At 32.4% G+C, this 17,845-nt stretch overlaps 1 protein-coding gene across 4 annotated transcripts in view; it reads right to left on the reverse strand.

Moving 5' to 3' along the window:
* The window catches only part of LOC107597181 (echinoderm microtubule-associated protein-like 6), a 69,834-nt gene that overhangs the window by 11,634 nt on the left and 40,355 nt on the right, over nt 1–17,845 (reverse strand). For 2 of the 4 annotated variants that reach the window (XM_016288137.1, XM_016288136.1), the window contains 16 exons: nt 16,611–16,752; nt 16,373–16,525; nt 14,384–14,515; nt 13,984–14,072; nt 13,332–13,499; nt 12,655–12,856; nt 12,382–12,508; nt 11,435–11,513; nt 11,224–11,353; nt 8,968–9,066; nt 8,700–8,720; nt 4,993–5,166; nt 3,559–3,767; nt 1,839–1,996; nt 941–1,055; nt 668–856 (listed from right to left, as the gene is read on the reverse strand). In XM_016288137.1, the coding sequence (XP_016143623.1) occupies nt 668–856; nt 941–1,055; nt 1,839–1,996; nt 3,559–3,767; nt 4,993–5,166; nt 8,700–8,720; nt 8,968–9,066; nt 11,224–11,353; nt 11,435–11,513; nt 12,382–12,508; nt 12,655–12,856; nt 13,332–13,499; nt 13,984–14,072; nt 14,384–14,515; nt 16,373–16,525; nt 16,611–16,752 (2,187 nt within the window). The remainder of the gene's footprint in view (nt 1–667; nt 857–940; nt 1,056–1,838; nt 1,997–3,558; nt 3,768–4,992; nt 5,167–8,699; nt 8,721–8,967; nt 9,067–11,223; nt 11,354–11,434; nt 11,514–12,381; nt 12,509–12,654; nt 12,857–13,331; nt 13,500–13,983; nt 14,073–14,383; nt 14,516–16,372; nt 16,526–16,610; nt 16,753–17,845) is intronic. The other 2 variants (XM_016288139.1, XM_016288138.1) reach the window with 1 other exon arrangement.

A 17,845-nucleotide genomic window follows, 5' to 3' on the forward strand; every position in this document is an offset into this window, starting at 1 on the left:
TTAACCATTCAACATTACAGTATAATTGAGAGCTATCAATTTTAACATTCATTAGACTTAAAAAAACAACAACTTCTAATTTAAGTGAACTTAAAAGTATCTTCACATAAACCCATTATAATGAATGTCATATTTAGCTGCCTGTGCCCTTCAGCAAGTAGGAAATATACAGAAATTGAATAAAGTGATCAAACACTAAATTCTAATTCAAATATAGATGAATCCTTAAAGCTACAAAGTTACTGATTTCCTCCGGTTTTTCTCTTGTTCTATGATGAACAGACATCGCAGCAGCTGGGATATCAGGTTATTTGGCTGCTATGACTTTAAGAGCTGCCGCTGCTGAACGTGAGAGTCTAATATGCTAATTTGCTGCTCAAGAAACATTTCTGATTATTATCAATGTTGAAAACAGTTGGGCTGATTCACATTTTTGTGGAAACTGTGATATATTTTATGTTTCAGGATTCTTTGATGAACAAAAAGTTCGAAAGAGCAGCATTTATTTAAAATAGAACTCTTTTGCAACATCACAAATGTCTTTACTGTCACTTTTAAACATTTCCTTGCTGAATAAAAATACTAATTGTATCGTCTTATTGACCCTAAACTGTTGAGCTGTAGTGTAAAATCCTCTCTTCTCACTCCACTACCCACAATCCCTCACCTTATCGGCCAGGTCCCAGATGCGGATGGTTCCATCATCGCTGGCGGAAATGAAGACGTCTTTGGAGGGGTGTGTGGCCAGACCCCAGATGCGCCCCTGTGTGTGTCCGTTTATCATGGTGTTGGAGGCGGCGTTCTTCTCTCCAACCTCGATGATCTCGCCATCCTTCGTTCCCACCAAGATCTTTCCCTGCCATCCAATAAACAAACTTACGTACTACTGTCTTTCTACTAAACTTACACTTGAAATGGGTGCTTATGAAGCATGACTGACCTTTCCTCTGCACACAGATCTGACCGTCTCAACAGGAAGCCCCGTCTCCAGCTGAAACGCTCTACATCTCTTCATTTCCTGATCCCACAGTTTCACAGCGCCGCCCTCTTTAGTCCTGCACATACATAATGAAGCAATGACACTATGCTCATGTTTTGTGTGCACATAGTATCACTTTAATAAAAAGATTCCCTTAAAATATATACATTTTGTACACTTACTGTATACTATGTTCAAAAGTTTAGGGCATGTTTTTTAAGAAATTAATACTTTTATTTATAAAATGCATTAAACTGATCAAAAGTGACATTTAAGACATTCATATTGTTACAAAATATTTATATTTCAAATAAATGCTGTTCTTTTGAAGTTTCTATTCATCAAAGACTCCTTAAAAATAAAATTGCATTAAATATAAATTAAATAAAAAATAAAAATCATGGTTCCCACAAAAATATTAAATTAACTTAAAAATAAAAATCATGGTTCCCACAAAAATTCAACACTGATGATAAAAATAAATGTTTCTTGAGCAGCAAATCAGCATATTAGTATGATTTCTGAAGATCATGTGACACTGAAGACTGCAGTAATGATGCTGAAAATTCAGCGGCGCATCACAGGAATAAATTACAGTTTAAAATATATTCATATAGAAAACATCTATTATAAATAGTGATAATATTTCACATTTTTGACTGTATTTATAATCTAATAAACGCAGCCATGGTGAGCAGAAGAGACATCTTTCAAAAACATAAAAAAATCTTACAGACTCCAAACTTTTGAACTTTTATTCAAGGTGTAAGAATTCAAAACTATTTAGCTGAAAATGATTTTTAAAAACCGTATGGAACTGACATGTCAGCATGAGTGTGCGCTGTAGAGCTGGACTCACGGTCTCTCTTTGCCTCCGGTCACGATGAGTCCGTCTCTGAGCGTGGTGTACATGGTGAACACTGGTCCTGTATGAGCTTTAGCCACCACACGCACCAGGAAATGCTCTCGCCACACGTACACGTCACCGTTTATGGCCCCCGTGAACGTCAGGTTATTCTGCCAGACAAAACACATGAGAAAATATTTCATATGCACAGACAGGTATGAGATTTAACATACAGTAGTCTTATACTTATTTATATATAGTGCTTTACATAATACAGATTGTTTCAAAGCAGCTGTACATTTATAAAACAGGAAAATAACAGTGTTCATTTAGTGAAATTTATTAATTATGAAAAACTCAATTTGTGCTTTATAAAAGATAATAGTCTCTTTATTAAGCTCAATTTAGTTATAAATGTTTCTATATATGTATATATGTATACATACACACAGTAGTACACATGCACACAGTACACACACGTATTACAATATATATATATATATATATATATTAGTGCTGTCAAACTATTTTTGTTTTTTTACTTTTTGTTTACATAATATATGTGCGTGTATTGTGTATATTTATTATGTATATATAAATACACACACATACAGCATATATTTTGAAAATATTTACATGCATATATTTATATTCTTATCATTTATATCATGTATAAATATATTTAATATATAAACAACATATTTTTCTTAAATATATACATGCATGTGTGTGCATGTATACATTTGTGTGTGCATGTATACATGTATGCACATAATAAATATGCACAGTACAAAAACTTTTATTTTGGATGCGATTAATCGCAATTAATTGTTTGACAGCACTAGTGTATATATATATATATATATATATATACACACACACTGTATATATATTATATACTATATTACTATTTATGAAATTATATATATTACTACATATGAAATATATGATTATATATCATATTAGTTTTTTGTCACAAGAAACATTTGAAACAGTATTTAAATTTTTTTTTTTATTATTATTATTATTTTACATATTATTCTGTAAATTTATGCTGTGTAACTACTTGAATATGTACCCGTACTTATAAGAGTAAACTAAAATTACAACCGTAAAAATCCCTCTTTGCTACTTGAAATACAATAAACATTAACTGAAATAAAATAATAAAAAACATAACTTGTTCAAGTAATTATTATGTGCAAAGATGTAATATTTTAGTGTATTACTCTTATTCTTTTAAAGTTATTCATAAAAGTTTAGACTTTTTTTTTTTAATGTTCATAAAAGAAGTCTCTTCTGATTAAAAATAAAGCAGTACTATTGTGAAATATGTTTTACAATATAAAATAGCTGTTTTCTCAACATTTCTCATATTCAAATAATGTAACAATTAGTTGAAATTCATAGAAACTCTACAGACATAAAAAAAAGAAAAATAATAAAAATGGCAACAACACACAACAAAAAGACAGTAGAATTGAAAGATAAAAAAATAGAAAATATGCAATAAAAACTGTAATGGTATCTCAATCAAACTACAATAATATAGTATCTACAATAATTCTTTACTAAAGAAAAAAGAATTCTACGCATCGAATCTGTCACTATTGTGCTTTGAGCAACACAATTAACCCCAGACTGCACCATGGGAGCGGTTCCTGTAATCGGTGCACTGCAAATCCATTCTAGATAAAAATCAGCTAACTAATCACAGATGAGAAAGACTCACGGCTCCAAACGCTACAGAGAGCATGGTCTGCATGCGCCCGTCCTCCACCGCTCCGATCACTCCTTTCTTATAGAGCAGAGAGCCTCCCACCAGCGTCCAGAACTTGATGTGTTTGATTCCCACCGACACAAACTGAGTGTCCGAGTCCGGCCTGAACTCCACCACGAAGATCCGGTCGCTGTGACCGCCCTTACTGCAAACCCTAGAGCCTGAGATCACATGATGAAAGCATTCACAACAGCGTCTGAATATGCTGAACAAAGTCCAATACCTGTTTCTTACCGATTCCAGAAATAGTGTCTGCTTTGCTCAAACACATCAGTCTCTCACAAAATAAGATGTGCATTTCATAGCATTTTTTCTTTTGACTATTGAAGCTTATTTCCACCATGGAATAAAAACAATTTAAAAGGTAAATTTAATCGCCATTTAATATATTTTTTTGTAGAAAATGTTTTTTAAAAAACATATCCAACCAAAACGTAAAAAAGGTAATTGCAGTTAAAAAAGAAATCTAAGAAAAAAGTCAGAACTCACAATTATGAGTTTATAACTTTTTTGAGAGAAAAAGACTGAATTGCAAGATGTTAACTCACAATTGCAATTTTTAACATTATTTTCATTATTAAAGAATTATTGTCATTACCAGTGTTATTTTAGTATCATTAAGATATCATTATAATTTTTATCAATATTTAGAATTTTTTTATCTTTGTATTTAACTTTTTCATTGTACTTTCAGTAATTTTTTTTGCATGTTTTCATCATTTTTATAATTTTTTTTTAAATACATCTATGTAGGTTTTTATTAATCTCAGTTTTAGTTTTAGTTATTTTAGTGGCCTAACTAAGTTAAAGCAACTAAAAATGAGAAATTACCTGAAATTAAATGTTTTTTTTTATTTTATTTTATATTTTATTTTATTTAACTTTTTTTTATTTCTAGTAACAAAGATGTTTTTTGTATGTTTTTAGTCAGAAATGCAGGTTTTATAACTTGCAATTCTGAGCTTTGAACTTTTTTGTGAACTTTTTTTATTCCAGTGCGGAAAGAAAAAACAGAAATGTGAGATGCAAACTTAAAAAACAGAGAAAAAAAGTCAAAATTCTGACATGTAAAATCAGAATTAAAAAATTCAGAAATCATAATCAGAGAAAAAAGTCAGAATTGTGAGATTTAAGCTCACTATTGCAAGAAAAAAATTGTCATTGCAGTTTCCTTTTTTATATATTTTTTGTAAAGTGCATTAAAGCTGATACACACATATATATTTTGGGAAAAAAATTCTTATTTTGTGAACAAACTGCACGTGATGGAAAGTTTTAATGATATTTTTGATCATCATCAAATTAGCTAATGTTAGGCCTTTTTTTTTTTCTCAGATGCAGGGCTATTTTAAGTATAAATTTAGTTAAAACCACTGGTTTTGACACCTTCCTGCCATCTCCACACAGTGATGGTGTGCTCCGGATCCACTCCCACAGATAGCAGCAGTTTTCCCGTGGCGCTGAAGTTGACGTATCCGATCCCTTTGGCGTGAGAGCAGCGCAGCACTGACAGCGTCTGTTTGTTCATGGCATCCCACACGTGAATAGACGGCGCCAGGCCTACAGACACACACAGACACAGACCGACATCACATTACGACCGCCAGTACTCACAGCTGAAGGACAGATCCACAACTGCTCCTTTCAGCACAAGACACATAAAATCCATATTAGGTGTATTAGAAGACATTAATTATGCAAATGTTGTGGGTTATTTATATTAATAAACAGTGTTGGGAAGCTACTATGAAACTGGATTACAGTAGTTGCACTGCAGTAAAGATGCATTTAGAAAAAGTAGTACAACTACAAGTTACTAACAACAAGCAGTTAACTATGGTATTTAAAGGGGGATTATACAACTTATTACTTAATTAATTAATTTTTTAATGAATTTTTTAAACAGACACATTTACACAACAAAATGCAACAAATGCACTAAATGCATAGATAGATGCATAAAAATAAACACAAAAATAAATGCACTAAATGCATAGATAAATGCTTAAAAATAAACAAAAATAAATGCACTAAATGCATAGATAAATGCATAAAAATAAACACAAAAATAAATGCACTAAATGCATAGATAAATGCATAAAAATAAACACAAAAATAAATGCACTAAATGCATAGATAAATGCATAAAAATAAACACAAAAATAAATGCACTAAATGCATAGATAAATGCATAAAAATAAACACAAAAATAAACGCACTAAATGCATAGATAAATGCATAAAAATAAACACAAAAATAAATGCACTAAATGCATAGATAAATGCATAAAAATAAACACAAAAATAAATGCACTAAATGCATAGATAAATGCATAAAAATAAACACAAAAATAAATGCACTAAATGCATAGATAAATGCATAAAAATAAACACAAAAATAAATGCACTAAATGCATAGATAAATGCATAAAAATAAACACAAAAATAAATGCACTAAATGCATAGATAGATGCATAAAAATAAACAAAAATAAATGCACTAAATGCATAGATAGATGCATAAAAATAAACAAAAATAAATGCACTAAATGCATAGATAAATGCATAAAAATAAACACAAAAATAAATGCACTAAATGCATAGATAAATGCATAAAAATAAACACAAAAATAAATTCACAAATGTATAGATCAATGCATAAATACGGTAAATGCCTGAAAAAATGCATACAACCATATACAATGCATACATAAATGCATAAAAAGAGGCATATAAATAACTGCATAAATACATGTAAAAAAAAATGCACTACATGCAGACAAATGCATGAATAACACTAAATGCATAGATAAATGCATAAAAATAAACACAAAAATAAATTCACAAATGTATAGATCAATGCATAAATACGGTAAATGCCTGAAAAAATGCATACAACCATATACAATGCATACATAAATGCATAAAAAGAGGCATATAAATAACTGCATAAATACATGTAAAAAAAAATGCACTAAATGCAGACAAATGCATGAATAAATGCATACAATCATAAATAAATGAATGAATAAATTAATAAACATAAATAAAAGAATAAAAACTGCCTTTAAATAACTATAAATCAATGCAAAAATAAATGCACTAAACGTATAGAAAAATTAGTATATAAATGCATAAATTCATAAATATATGCAATAAAAAATAAATGCACTAAATGCAAATATAAATGCATGCATAAATGAATAAATAAACACATAAATGCATTAATAATGCATATAAATAACTGCATATAAAAAACTATATAAAAATGCAAAAATAAATGCGGTAAATGTATAGATAAATTCATAAATGCACTACATGCATAGAAAAATGCATAAATAACTGCAAATAAATAACCGCGTAAATGCATAAATAAATGAGTTGAAAACATTGTGCTGCAAAGCAGCATTGAATTAAACGTTCACCACACCACACCAGTATGGCTTGAAAAATTGCCTGTTGCAGGAAAAGCTACTCTAATTTGAAAACAATGTAGTTGTACAATGTAATGTAGGAAAAATATAGTTAGTGTCGCTACTTTTAGTTAGTCACTTCCCCAACACTGTTAATAAAGCAGCAGGATGAGTTTGGGATGGCTATTATGAGTTCATAAGGACAGTCCTCAAGGTTTTCAACATGTCAATATCACATATGTATTCTAGCGCTGAGGGAGGGAACGAGGCCTCATGACTCTAAGATGATGACAGAAAATCAAGCCAATCTGCTGCATGATGCTTCATGCAAACACGAGAATGTATTCTTCACAGCGGTGGTCTTTACTGAACCCGGGACATAAAACATGAGGGAAAAGAGAGGATTGCTTGATATAGAGCATATGATCTTAATCTGAAATCTGTGGCATCCAACTTCCAGACCCTCGTGAACCATAGACAGATGTTATTCCATCAAACGTGATATTAAAGATTGATTCATTAAAGAAATATTCAGAGTTTAATACATATTACGAGATCATATCTATGACATGCTGTAAGAACCAAATAAATGGATTTAAACTTTAGTTTTGAAATGTTTTTTAAATAGAGCTGTATTGTTCTGGCGCAAAAACAATTAGATTTTTAATGACATTTTGAACAAACAAATTTACACTAAATGCAACAATAAATGCTCTAAATGCATATATAAATACATAAATAAAAGCATGAAAACATAAATAGCTGAATAAGTAAATGAAAAATTAAATGCACTAAATATAGATAAATGCATTAATTAATTCATACAAGCAAAAATGAATAAATAAATTAATACATACATTCAGTTAATGGTTTAAAAGCAGAAATGTGAAGTTTGTATTTTTGTTCAAGTATTTATATTAATTATTATGTGCAAAGATGTAATTTAGTGTTTTACTCTTATTCTTTTAAAGTTATTCATAAAAGTTTAGAAAAAAAACAAACAAAAAAGTAATGTTCATAAAAGAAGTCTCTTCTGATTAAAAATAAAGCAGTAATATTGTGAAATATTTTTTACAATTTAAAATAGCTGTTTTCTATGTGAATATATTGTAAAACGTAATTTATTCCTGTGATCAAAGCTGAATTTTCAGCATTATTACTTCAGAAGTCGGATTCTAACCAGATTATTTAATGGTTATTTAAACGGCATTATTTTAGTTTGTTATTATTATTATTATTAATTTTATATTATTATGTTATATTAAAATATATGATACATTTATTATTTGATGATTATTTACTTCATTATTGCAGTAACTGCATTCATATTATATTTACATATATTATTATGCAAGTTATTCCTATTTAGTTTATTCTTCTAAATGGATAAATCTGTGCACATCATATAGTGCTTACCATATTAACTGGTTTAGCATGCATGCATGTAACTGGTAAAGTGTTACAGAATAATGCAAAATGACATGTTAACATTGCAAACTGAATACTGAATCTAAACTCACACCTATGGAACTCGAGTGTTTGACTTGTATTGAACCCAAATCATTGCTTTGGAGAATAAAAATGCAAGCTTTAGTTCTATTTTGGAGCCCAAAAACCTGACCTGAATTTCTGGAGTCAAACACAAAAGGTCAGTGAGATGTCAGGAGGTTCTGCTGTCCTACCTGGCAGATCGGTGATGTCGCCTGTGTGGTGGTGTATTGGATGAGAGCATGAGGCAGTGATGAACAAAAATGAGAGAAGCCAAAGCAGAATTACGTGAGAGATTCAACTTATTTGCACAAATCACAAGCAGACTTGTTATTAACACAAAACCAAGCAATGCAGCTGAAAGAAGCAACGCAAAAGTCAATGTGAGCAAATGAAAACGACTCAGATGGTGAAAATGACATGGGTTTGCATTAGGAAATGTGTGTAGAGGCCCACACTTACCGATCTGACCGGTGGCGATGATGTTGAGATATTTGGGATGTTGATTGACAGTCAGACAGAGGATGTCATCCGTGTGCTCCAGATAAAAGCTCTGAGTTCCTGCAAATCACAAACACCTTCATCTACAACTACTTTCATTCTCCAGTCCAGAGTTAAACAGCATGCACGCAGTTCCTATGAGCTCATATTAATAGAAAGACTACATGTACTTTTCAAAAATTGTCACACTGTAATAATATTTTAGTACACAGCAGAAAATATACTCATCTCATACACTGCTTCAAGTTTTGGATCAGTAAAAGTAAGATTTTTTAATGTTTTTAAAAGAAGTCTCTTCTGCTCACAATGGCTGTATTTATTTGATTAAAAATACAGAAAAATCAGTTATAATGTGAAATATTATTACAATTTAAAATAGCTGTTTTCTATGTGAATATATTGTAAAATGTAATTTATTCCTGTGATGCGCAGCTGTATTTTCAGCATCATTACTCCAGTCTTCAGTGTCACATGATCTTCAGAAATCATTCTAATATGCTGATTTACTGCTCAAGGAACATTTCTAATTATTATCAATGCTGAAAACAGGTGTGCTGCTTCATATTTTTGTGGAAACTGTGATACATTTTATTTTTCAGCATTCTTTGATAAATAGAAAGTTCAAAAGAACAGCATTTATTTGAATTAGAACTATTTTGCAACATTCTAAATGTCTTTACTGTCACTTTTGATCAATTTAATGCATCCTTGCTGAATAAAAGTTTTAATTTCTAACTTTTTAAACTTTTGAATGGTAGTGTATATTCTAACTGCATACGTAAACTTTAACCAATACTGTAGCACATGCTTTATGAATTAATTACTGTTAAAAAAACTAATTTGAAAATAAAATAATGTGCACATTTTAATAATAATTTTCAAATAAATACTGTAGTTATTTTTAGCTGAATTTCAGAAAATATATATATATATATATTTTAAATATGTTGTATCTAAAGCTGGTTTCTATGGTGGCCGAGAAGTGCTAAACAAATCACAATTCTGAAAACAAAATAACAAATTACAAACGCAAATGCAAGTCTAAAAAACTAAATAACAATTCAGAAAACACAATAACAATTCGGAAAACATTATAACAAGTCAGAAAACACAACGACAAATCAGACAAACCGGAAGAGGTAGGTACAGTTTGAGACAGCGCCGTTGGTTTGGGATTACTCACCGCTGACTGGACGAGACATCTGTCAATCAACATATACAGAGAAGAACCAGCCGAAGAACAGCAGAGTCCTGGTAGAAAGTTCGGAGATGGTATTAAAGTAGCTCAGTTTAAATGTATTGTATGAATTGCCCTTACTATGGAATAAAAAATATGGGGTGTCTATTTAAATTTAGTTAAAAGTAGCTGTAAAACATCAGTTCCAGTGGCACAGATGGTTAAAAGCAGAATAGCTCAGTTTTGAAAAGGGAGAAAAAAAAGCTTGGCAAAAGGTGGGATCGAACCCGGGTCGATCGCGTCAAAAAGCCAACATCAAGCGTTTAACCATCTGCGCCACTGGAGCTGATGTCTTACAGCCACTTTTAACTAAATATAAATATACACCCCATATTTTTTATTCCATAGTAAGGGCAATTCATACAATACATTTAAACTGAGCTACTTTAATACCATCTCTGAACTTTCTACCAGGACTCTGCTGTTCTTCGGCTGGTTCTTTCTGTATACGTTGATTGACAGATGTCTCGTCCAGTCAGCGGTGAGTAATCCCAAACCAACGGCGCTGTCTCAAACTATACCTACCTCTTCCGGTTTGTCTGATTTGTCGTTGTGTTTTCTGACTTGTAAATTTGTTTTCGGATTTGTCATTGTGTTTTCTGACTTGTTATAATGTTTTCTGAATTGTTATTGTGTTTTCTGAATTGTTATTTTGTTTTTTAGACTTGCATTTGCGTTTGTAATTTGCTATTTTGTTTTCAGAATTGTGATTTGTTTAGCACTTCTCGGCCACCGTAGGTTTCCCACTTCTTCTTTTAAACAGATGTGCAGTTCCCTCTGCATCCTGTAGAGGTCAGCAGCATCTGGAATCAGATTAGTCTCAGAAGACACGCCCACAAACTCAGCCCATGCATAAAGTCAAACTGTACTATTTCAAAGGCTTTAAAACATCTAATAGTGTTTTTCCTGCACATCTGCCACATGTTGAGACACTAAGCCAGAGGTCAGAGGTCAGCAGTGAGGCTGACTCAGGACAGTACCAGCAGAGAGGTTCTGAATAACAGCAGCGGCGGCCGTGTGGAAGATGATGTCTGCTCCATCATTGAGGTAGTGAAGGTTGTTTCGACAGTCAAAGCCCCTGTAGCCAAACACGTGATCCAGAGACAGTTCCTGCAGACACACACAGACATCAACACACACTGACAATAATGAAGACAAGACTGCACCTTCATGAGCTCAAGACCGACTGACCTCCACGATTTTCTTCTTCTTTGTGACGTTGTTCTTCACCAGTTTGTCAGGTAACGGTGTGGCTCGACTCACTGGAGGCCTGCAGGAAACCAATAATGACATTTTAAAAAAAAACAGTTTATTTCTCAGTATTTTTGTCTTGTTTTCTATTACACATATCTAAACATTCTCAAATCAAGATATATTTACTTGGGGATGCAAAATGACCTAAGATATCAAGTCTTGTTTTCTGATAAATGTGTCAAAATGAAGTGAGTTTTTGCTTAAAACAAGAACAAATGTCTACCAGTGGGGTCAGCAAAATCATCTTACTGTAATTCAAAGAGAAAAAAATATTATTTTTCTGACCTCACTGACACGTTTTTTTTCTCTTTCTTTTTCTTTTTTTTTTAGCATAAACTAATTTCATTTTGATACATCTTTTCAGAAACAAGACTTTGTATAGAAGTCGTTTTTTGTTTTCGTCTTGATTAAATTTGTCAATATTTGTAATGGAAAACAAGACAAGAATACTAAGAATAAAATAACATTTTGCAACTTGTGCCTCATTTTCAAAAATTTTTTTGAATTAAGTGAGTTTTTGATTAAAACAAGAACAAATATCTGCCTGTGAGGTCTGAAAAATCTATTTAATGCAAAAAAAAAAAAAAAAGTTTTTCATTGCTTTTTTTATTTTTTATTTATACATTTATATATGCTTATTTTGATCGCATTTGGCAGATATTTTTCTTGTTTTAAGCATGAACACTTCATTTTTCATGATATATTTTTCAGAAAACTAGTAAAATCTTATAATATTAAACATACGACATTTATAATATTTATAATAATAAACATAATAATATCTTATGTTTTTAAACTAGGAAGAAAATACTACTAAAGAGGAAAAATATCTGTTGCAGTGATGAACTTCATCTGCATTTTTCAGTTGTGTTTTTTTGTATTACCGCTCATCCACAGGGATCTCCTTCTGTAGTTGGTGCGGTTTCACGCCTGTCATTTGTCTTATACTGACAGCGTAGATCTTCGTCGTGTAATCCATGCTCTTTTCCCGAGCGACGTCACTGTCGTACCCTAAACACACAAATGTTAGCTAAATAAAACTGCACATTAAAAATTGTAATTAAAAATGTCAAATTAATTCAAAATTTACATTTAAAATTAAACTAAATAAAAAATTTAAATTCTAAATTAAATGTAATCACAAACAAAACCATTACCTCCATCCTCTTCAGCGTCGTCGTCTGATTCCTCGCTGTCCACAGCTTTGCTCTCGCGTGGACCAATCCCCTCTCTCGCCCAGATCATGAGGGCGGTGTCAGCTCCGCCCACTGACAGCAACATCGCGTCATCATTGGACCATCGTACGCTCGTCACATTGGCACTGTGAGCCACGTACTTTTTAAACTTGGCAAACTGACCCTGTATGGAATTAAAAAAAGCATCAAGGACATTCTACTTAATGCATAAACTATTAAAGGAAAAAAAAATTTTTTTATCAAGAAATATAATAATTGATAAATAAAATATACTAAAACTATAATAAGAAATGCTGTTCTTTTGAAGTTTCTATTCATCAAAAAATCCAAGAAAAAAGTATAAAAATATGAAGCAGTTATATCAACAGCAAATCAGCATATTAGAATGATTCCTGAAGGATCTCGTGACACTGAAGACTGGAGCAATGCTGCTGGAAATTCAGCTTTATGTCAGAAGTAAATTCATTTTACAATATATTCACACAGAAAATGACTATTTTGAATTGTAATAATATTTCACAACATTACTGTTTTTACATTATTTATGATAAATAAGGAGAACCTAAGAAACTGAAGCATTAAAAATGCTTGCACAATAGTGTATGTGAATGTATGATGTGCTTTTGCTGCGCTCAGACCTTGCAGGGGAAGCTGAAGAGCTTGACGAAGCCGAAGTCGTCTCCGGTGACCAGCAGCTTCTTGTCTTTGGTAAGTGAAGAGGCGTTGACGAAGCTGAGCGTCGGCCAGATGCCCTCACAGGTGGGACCCAGCACTGACGTCCATGTGGCCCAATCCATCTTCTCAAACTGAACACACACAAACACACAGTTACGCGCTGATCATGCTGGGGTTGGTGATATATGTGACCCTGGACCACAAAACCCCCAAAAAATCTTAAGTGTCAATTTTTCTAAATTGAGATTTATACATCATATCTGAAAGCTGACAATATTTGGTCGAGATACAACTATTTGAAAATCTGGAATCTGAGGGTGCACACAAATCTAAATATTGAGAAAATCGCCTTTAAAGTTGTCCAAATGAAGCTCTTAGTGATGCATATTACTAATCAAAAACTACGTTTTGATATATTTACGGTAGAAAATGTACAAAATATCTTCATGGAACATGATCTTTACTTAATAACCTAATGATTTTTGGCATAAAAGAAAAATCTATAATTTTGACCCATACAATGTATTTTTGGCTATTGCTACAAATATACCCCAGTGACTTAACACTGCTTTTGTGCTCCAGGGTCACATATCTGGCTGTGTGTATTTTTTTTACCTCTAAACTGCTGATAGTTTGACGTCTTCCACGTGGAGCCTCAAAAAATAGCTGCTCTTTGGCACCAGTGTTGACTTGAAGCAGTTTTCCTGCATTAATACACACAAAAAACTGTTTGATTATGTGATTATCTGGATCACGTGTTTAAAATATATAACCTATAGTAATGCCAATAAATAATATACAAATTCTTTATCTGTAAGTATAAAGAAGACGCTATTTCCTAATAAAAAATAATTCAAGCTACAGCTGGCCAGAAAGTTTCTCCATTCAAAACATTATCAAATAATTTCCCTTCAACTGTATTTCACTCAAGGATTAATTCATCACATGCAGAGAGGCATTAACGTGCATATTATTGCTTGAATATATATTAGTGTTTTGTGTATGTCTGGATTACCGCGGACGTCCCAGTCCACATGTGTGATACAGCTGGACGCTCCTTTACAGATTCCCACCCGCTTACTGCTCAGAACATTATAAATGTCCACAAATGAGTCGTGGGAGGCCACAGCGAGGTATTTTCCAGCATCTTCAATAAAAACAAAAAATCATAATAATTTTTTTTATTATATATTACTTGTTCATTTAAGTTTTACATCATTTTAACATTATAAATATATACATACTATATATAATTATAAATTTACAATATATATATATATGTACACTACCGGTCAAAAGCTTGGGATCAGAACGATTTTTTATGTTTTTTACAGGAGTTTCTTATGCACATCAAGGCTGCATTTATTTGATCAAAAATACAGGAAAAAATGTAATATTGTGAAATATTATTACCATTTAAAATATCTGTTTTCTATGTGAATATCTGTAAAAATTTCATTTATTCTTGTGATCAAAGCTGAATTTTCAGCATCATTACTCCAGTATAAAGTATCACATGATCTTCAGAAATCATTCTGATATGCTGATTTATTATCAGTGCTGGAAACTGTTGTGCTGCTTCATATTTTTTGGAAACTGTGATAGTTTTTTTCAGGATTCTTTGATGGATAAAAAGTTAAAAAGAAGAGCGTTTATTTAAAATAGAAGTCTTTTCTAACAATATACACTACAGTTCAAAAGTTTGGGGTCAGTACATTTGTATTCTTTCTTTTTTTGAAAGAAATTAAAACTTTTATTCAGCAAGGATGTGTTAAATTGATAAGAAGTGATAGCAAAGATTTATATTTTTAGAAAAGATTTATATTTTGAATAAATGCTGTTCTTTTTAACTTTTTATTCATTAAAGAATCCTCAAAAAAGTATCGCAGTTTCCAAAAGCACAACTGTTGCCAACATTGATAATTCTAATAATAAATCAGCATATTAGAATGATTTCTGAAGATCATGTGACACTTTATACTGGAGTAATGATGATGGAAATTCAGCTTTGCATCACAGAAATAAATTATATTTTAAAGGATATTAAAATAGAAACCATTATTTTATATTATAATAACATTTTGCAAGATTACTGTGTTTTTTCTGTATTTTTTTATCTAATGAATGCAGCCTTAATGAGCAGAAGAGACTTCTTTAAAAAACATTACAAGTCTTACTGATCCCAAACTTTTGAACGGTAGTGTATATATAAAAGTAATAATTATTTTATTATTATCATTTAAACGTGTGCAATATTAACACACACACACACACACATATATATGTATATTTTTAAGAAATATTTCCATCTTATATAAATATAAATACATATTGCATATGTTTTTTAAACATATACACATGTATATGTGTGTATTAATATAGAAATATAAATATACACAGTACACACACATATATTACGCAAACTTTTATTTTGGATGCAATTAATTGATTTCACAGCCCTAATATGTACATATGACCAAATGATCTATTATAGTCTCTCATAGTTGAGGTATACCTATGATGAAAATTACAGGCCTCTCTCATCTTTTTAAGTGGGAGAACTTGCACAATTGGTGGCTGACTAAATACTTTTTTGCCCCACTGTATCTCCACATATTATAAAGTTATGTTTAAATATTATATAAAAAAACCATCTCTGATGAAAATAAATGTTTTCACATCATTTAACCCCTCCAGGGTTGTGTGATCTCTTCAATTTACACACACAGAAACTCATTTTATTTTATTATGGAATAACTTATTTTATTTTACTAACTTGGCAGCAGAGCAAATTTGTGGGTCAAAGCCTACGAGATACACTCAGCTCTGGAGCTACAAAACTACATGAGGTCTTGTTAGCATTGCATAATGAAACACGTCCCAGGTTTACTGTGATACATGATGATACATGCACAGATTTCGAATGGGAATTTGTATTTTAAATAACATATGCATTATCAGCCTATTTTAATATCTAAAACTGCCGCCCATGCCAGACGGTTACCTTGAGAGAACCTGATGTCAGAGATGATCTCCTTCCTGTGGTGAAAGGTCACCATGTCTTCCAGCGTGTCTGCATTCACCACCAGGAAGCTGCCGTCGTTTAGACCCACCGCTAAGGCTTTTCCGTCTGGTGAGAAGGCACAGCATCGACCACCTACAAACACACGCATACACCAAACTGTTTGCGATACTGAATTTGCGATCTTGCAAATGTGGCAGGAGGTTAGCGAATCACGAACCTTTCTTAAGTTTCCGGACGGCCACCATGCGATGGTTGACTGAAAGCTCCCAGATGCGCAGCGTTTTGTCGTCACTCACAGTGGCACAGATGGGCAGCAGCGGATGAGCCGCGAGGCCCCAGACTTCCCCCTCCATATGACCCTAAAACACATCAAACACAACACACACTTCAACTAGTTGACCTGCCTGACCATCTAATCTGGTTTGTAGGGATGTAACGATGAACTGCGAGCCGGTTGAAAATAGATTCAAATATGTGATGATTCAAATCGGTTGAGATGCTAAACAAATTGCGATACAACTAGAGTAGGACTTTATATGAATGTATAACTAACTGTCTTTAGAAACGTTTACGTGGTATTTTCTTTTTATCTTGCCTCTGAACGATGCATATTAAAGTAGTTTTCATAAGCTGCTTTGTTTACAGCGGTAACCAAGGAAACACTGTATCATTGCTGTTCATAAGCAGCGGTAACCAAGGAAACACTGTATCATTGCGGTAACCAAGGAAACAGTGTATCATTGCAGTAACCAAGGAAACACTGTATCATTGCTGTTCAAAAGCAGCGGTAACCAAGGAAACACTGTATCATTGCGGTAACCAAGGAAACAGTGTATCATTGCTGTTCAAAAGCAGCGGTAACCAAGGAAACAGTGTATCATTGCTGTTCATAAGCAGCGGTAACCAAGGAAACACTGTATCATTGCGGTAACTAAGGAAACAGTGTATCATTACTGTTCATAAGCAGCGGTAACCAAGGAAACACTGTATCATTGCGGTAACTAAGGAAACAGTGTATCATTGCTGTTCATAAGCAGCGGTAACCAAGGAAACACTGTATCATTGCTGTTCATAAGCGCCACCTGCTGGCGTGCAGAGTGAATCTGCATCTTATTCAGCTCGTCTGCTGTTTCGTTTAGATATGTTTTATGTAGTATTGTTTCACAAAACTAAAGTCAGACCATTCTGTTTTCGCTTCAAATTTCGAACATTAATTACTCACCCTCATGTCGTTCTAAACACCTCCGTTCATCTTCAGAACACAAATTAAGATATTTTTGATGAATTCCGAGAGCTCTCTGACCCTCCCATAGACAGCAATGTAATTACCACGATTAAGGCCCAGAAACGTAGCAAGGACATCGGTAAAATAATTCATGTGACATCAGGGGTTCACGCGGATACGTTTTTTTCGCAGAACACAAATTAAGATATTTTTGATGAATTCCGAGA

Source organism: Sinocyclocheilus grahami, unplaced genomic scaffold, assembly GCF_001515645.1.
Source record: "Sinocyclocheilus grahami isolate Dianchi unplaced genomic scaffold, SAMN03320097.WGS_v1.1 scaffold229.1, whole genome shotgun sequence".
In the NCBI taxonomy this organism is placed as follows: Eukaryota; Metazoa; Chordata; class Actinopteri; order Cypriniformes; family Cyprinidae; genus Sinocyclocheilus; species Sinocyclocheilus grahami.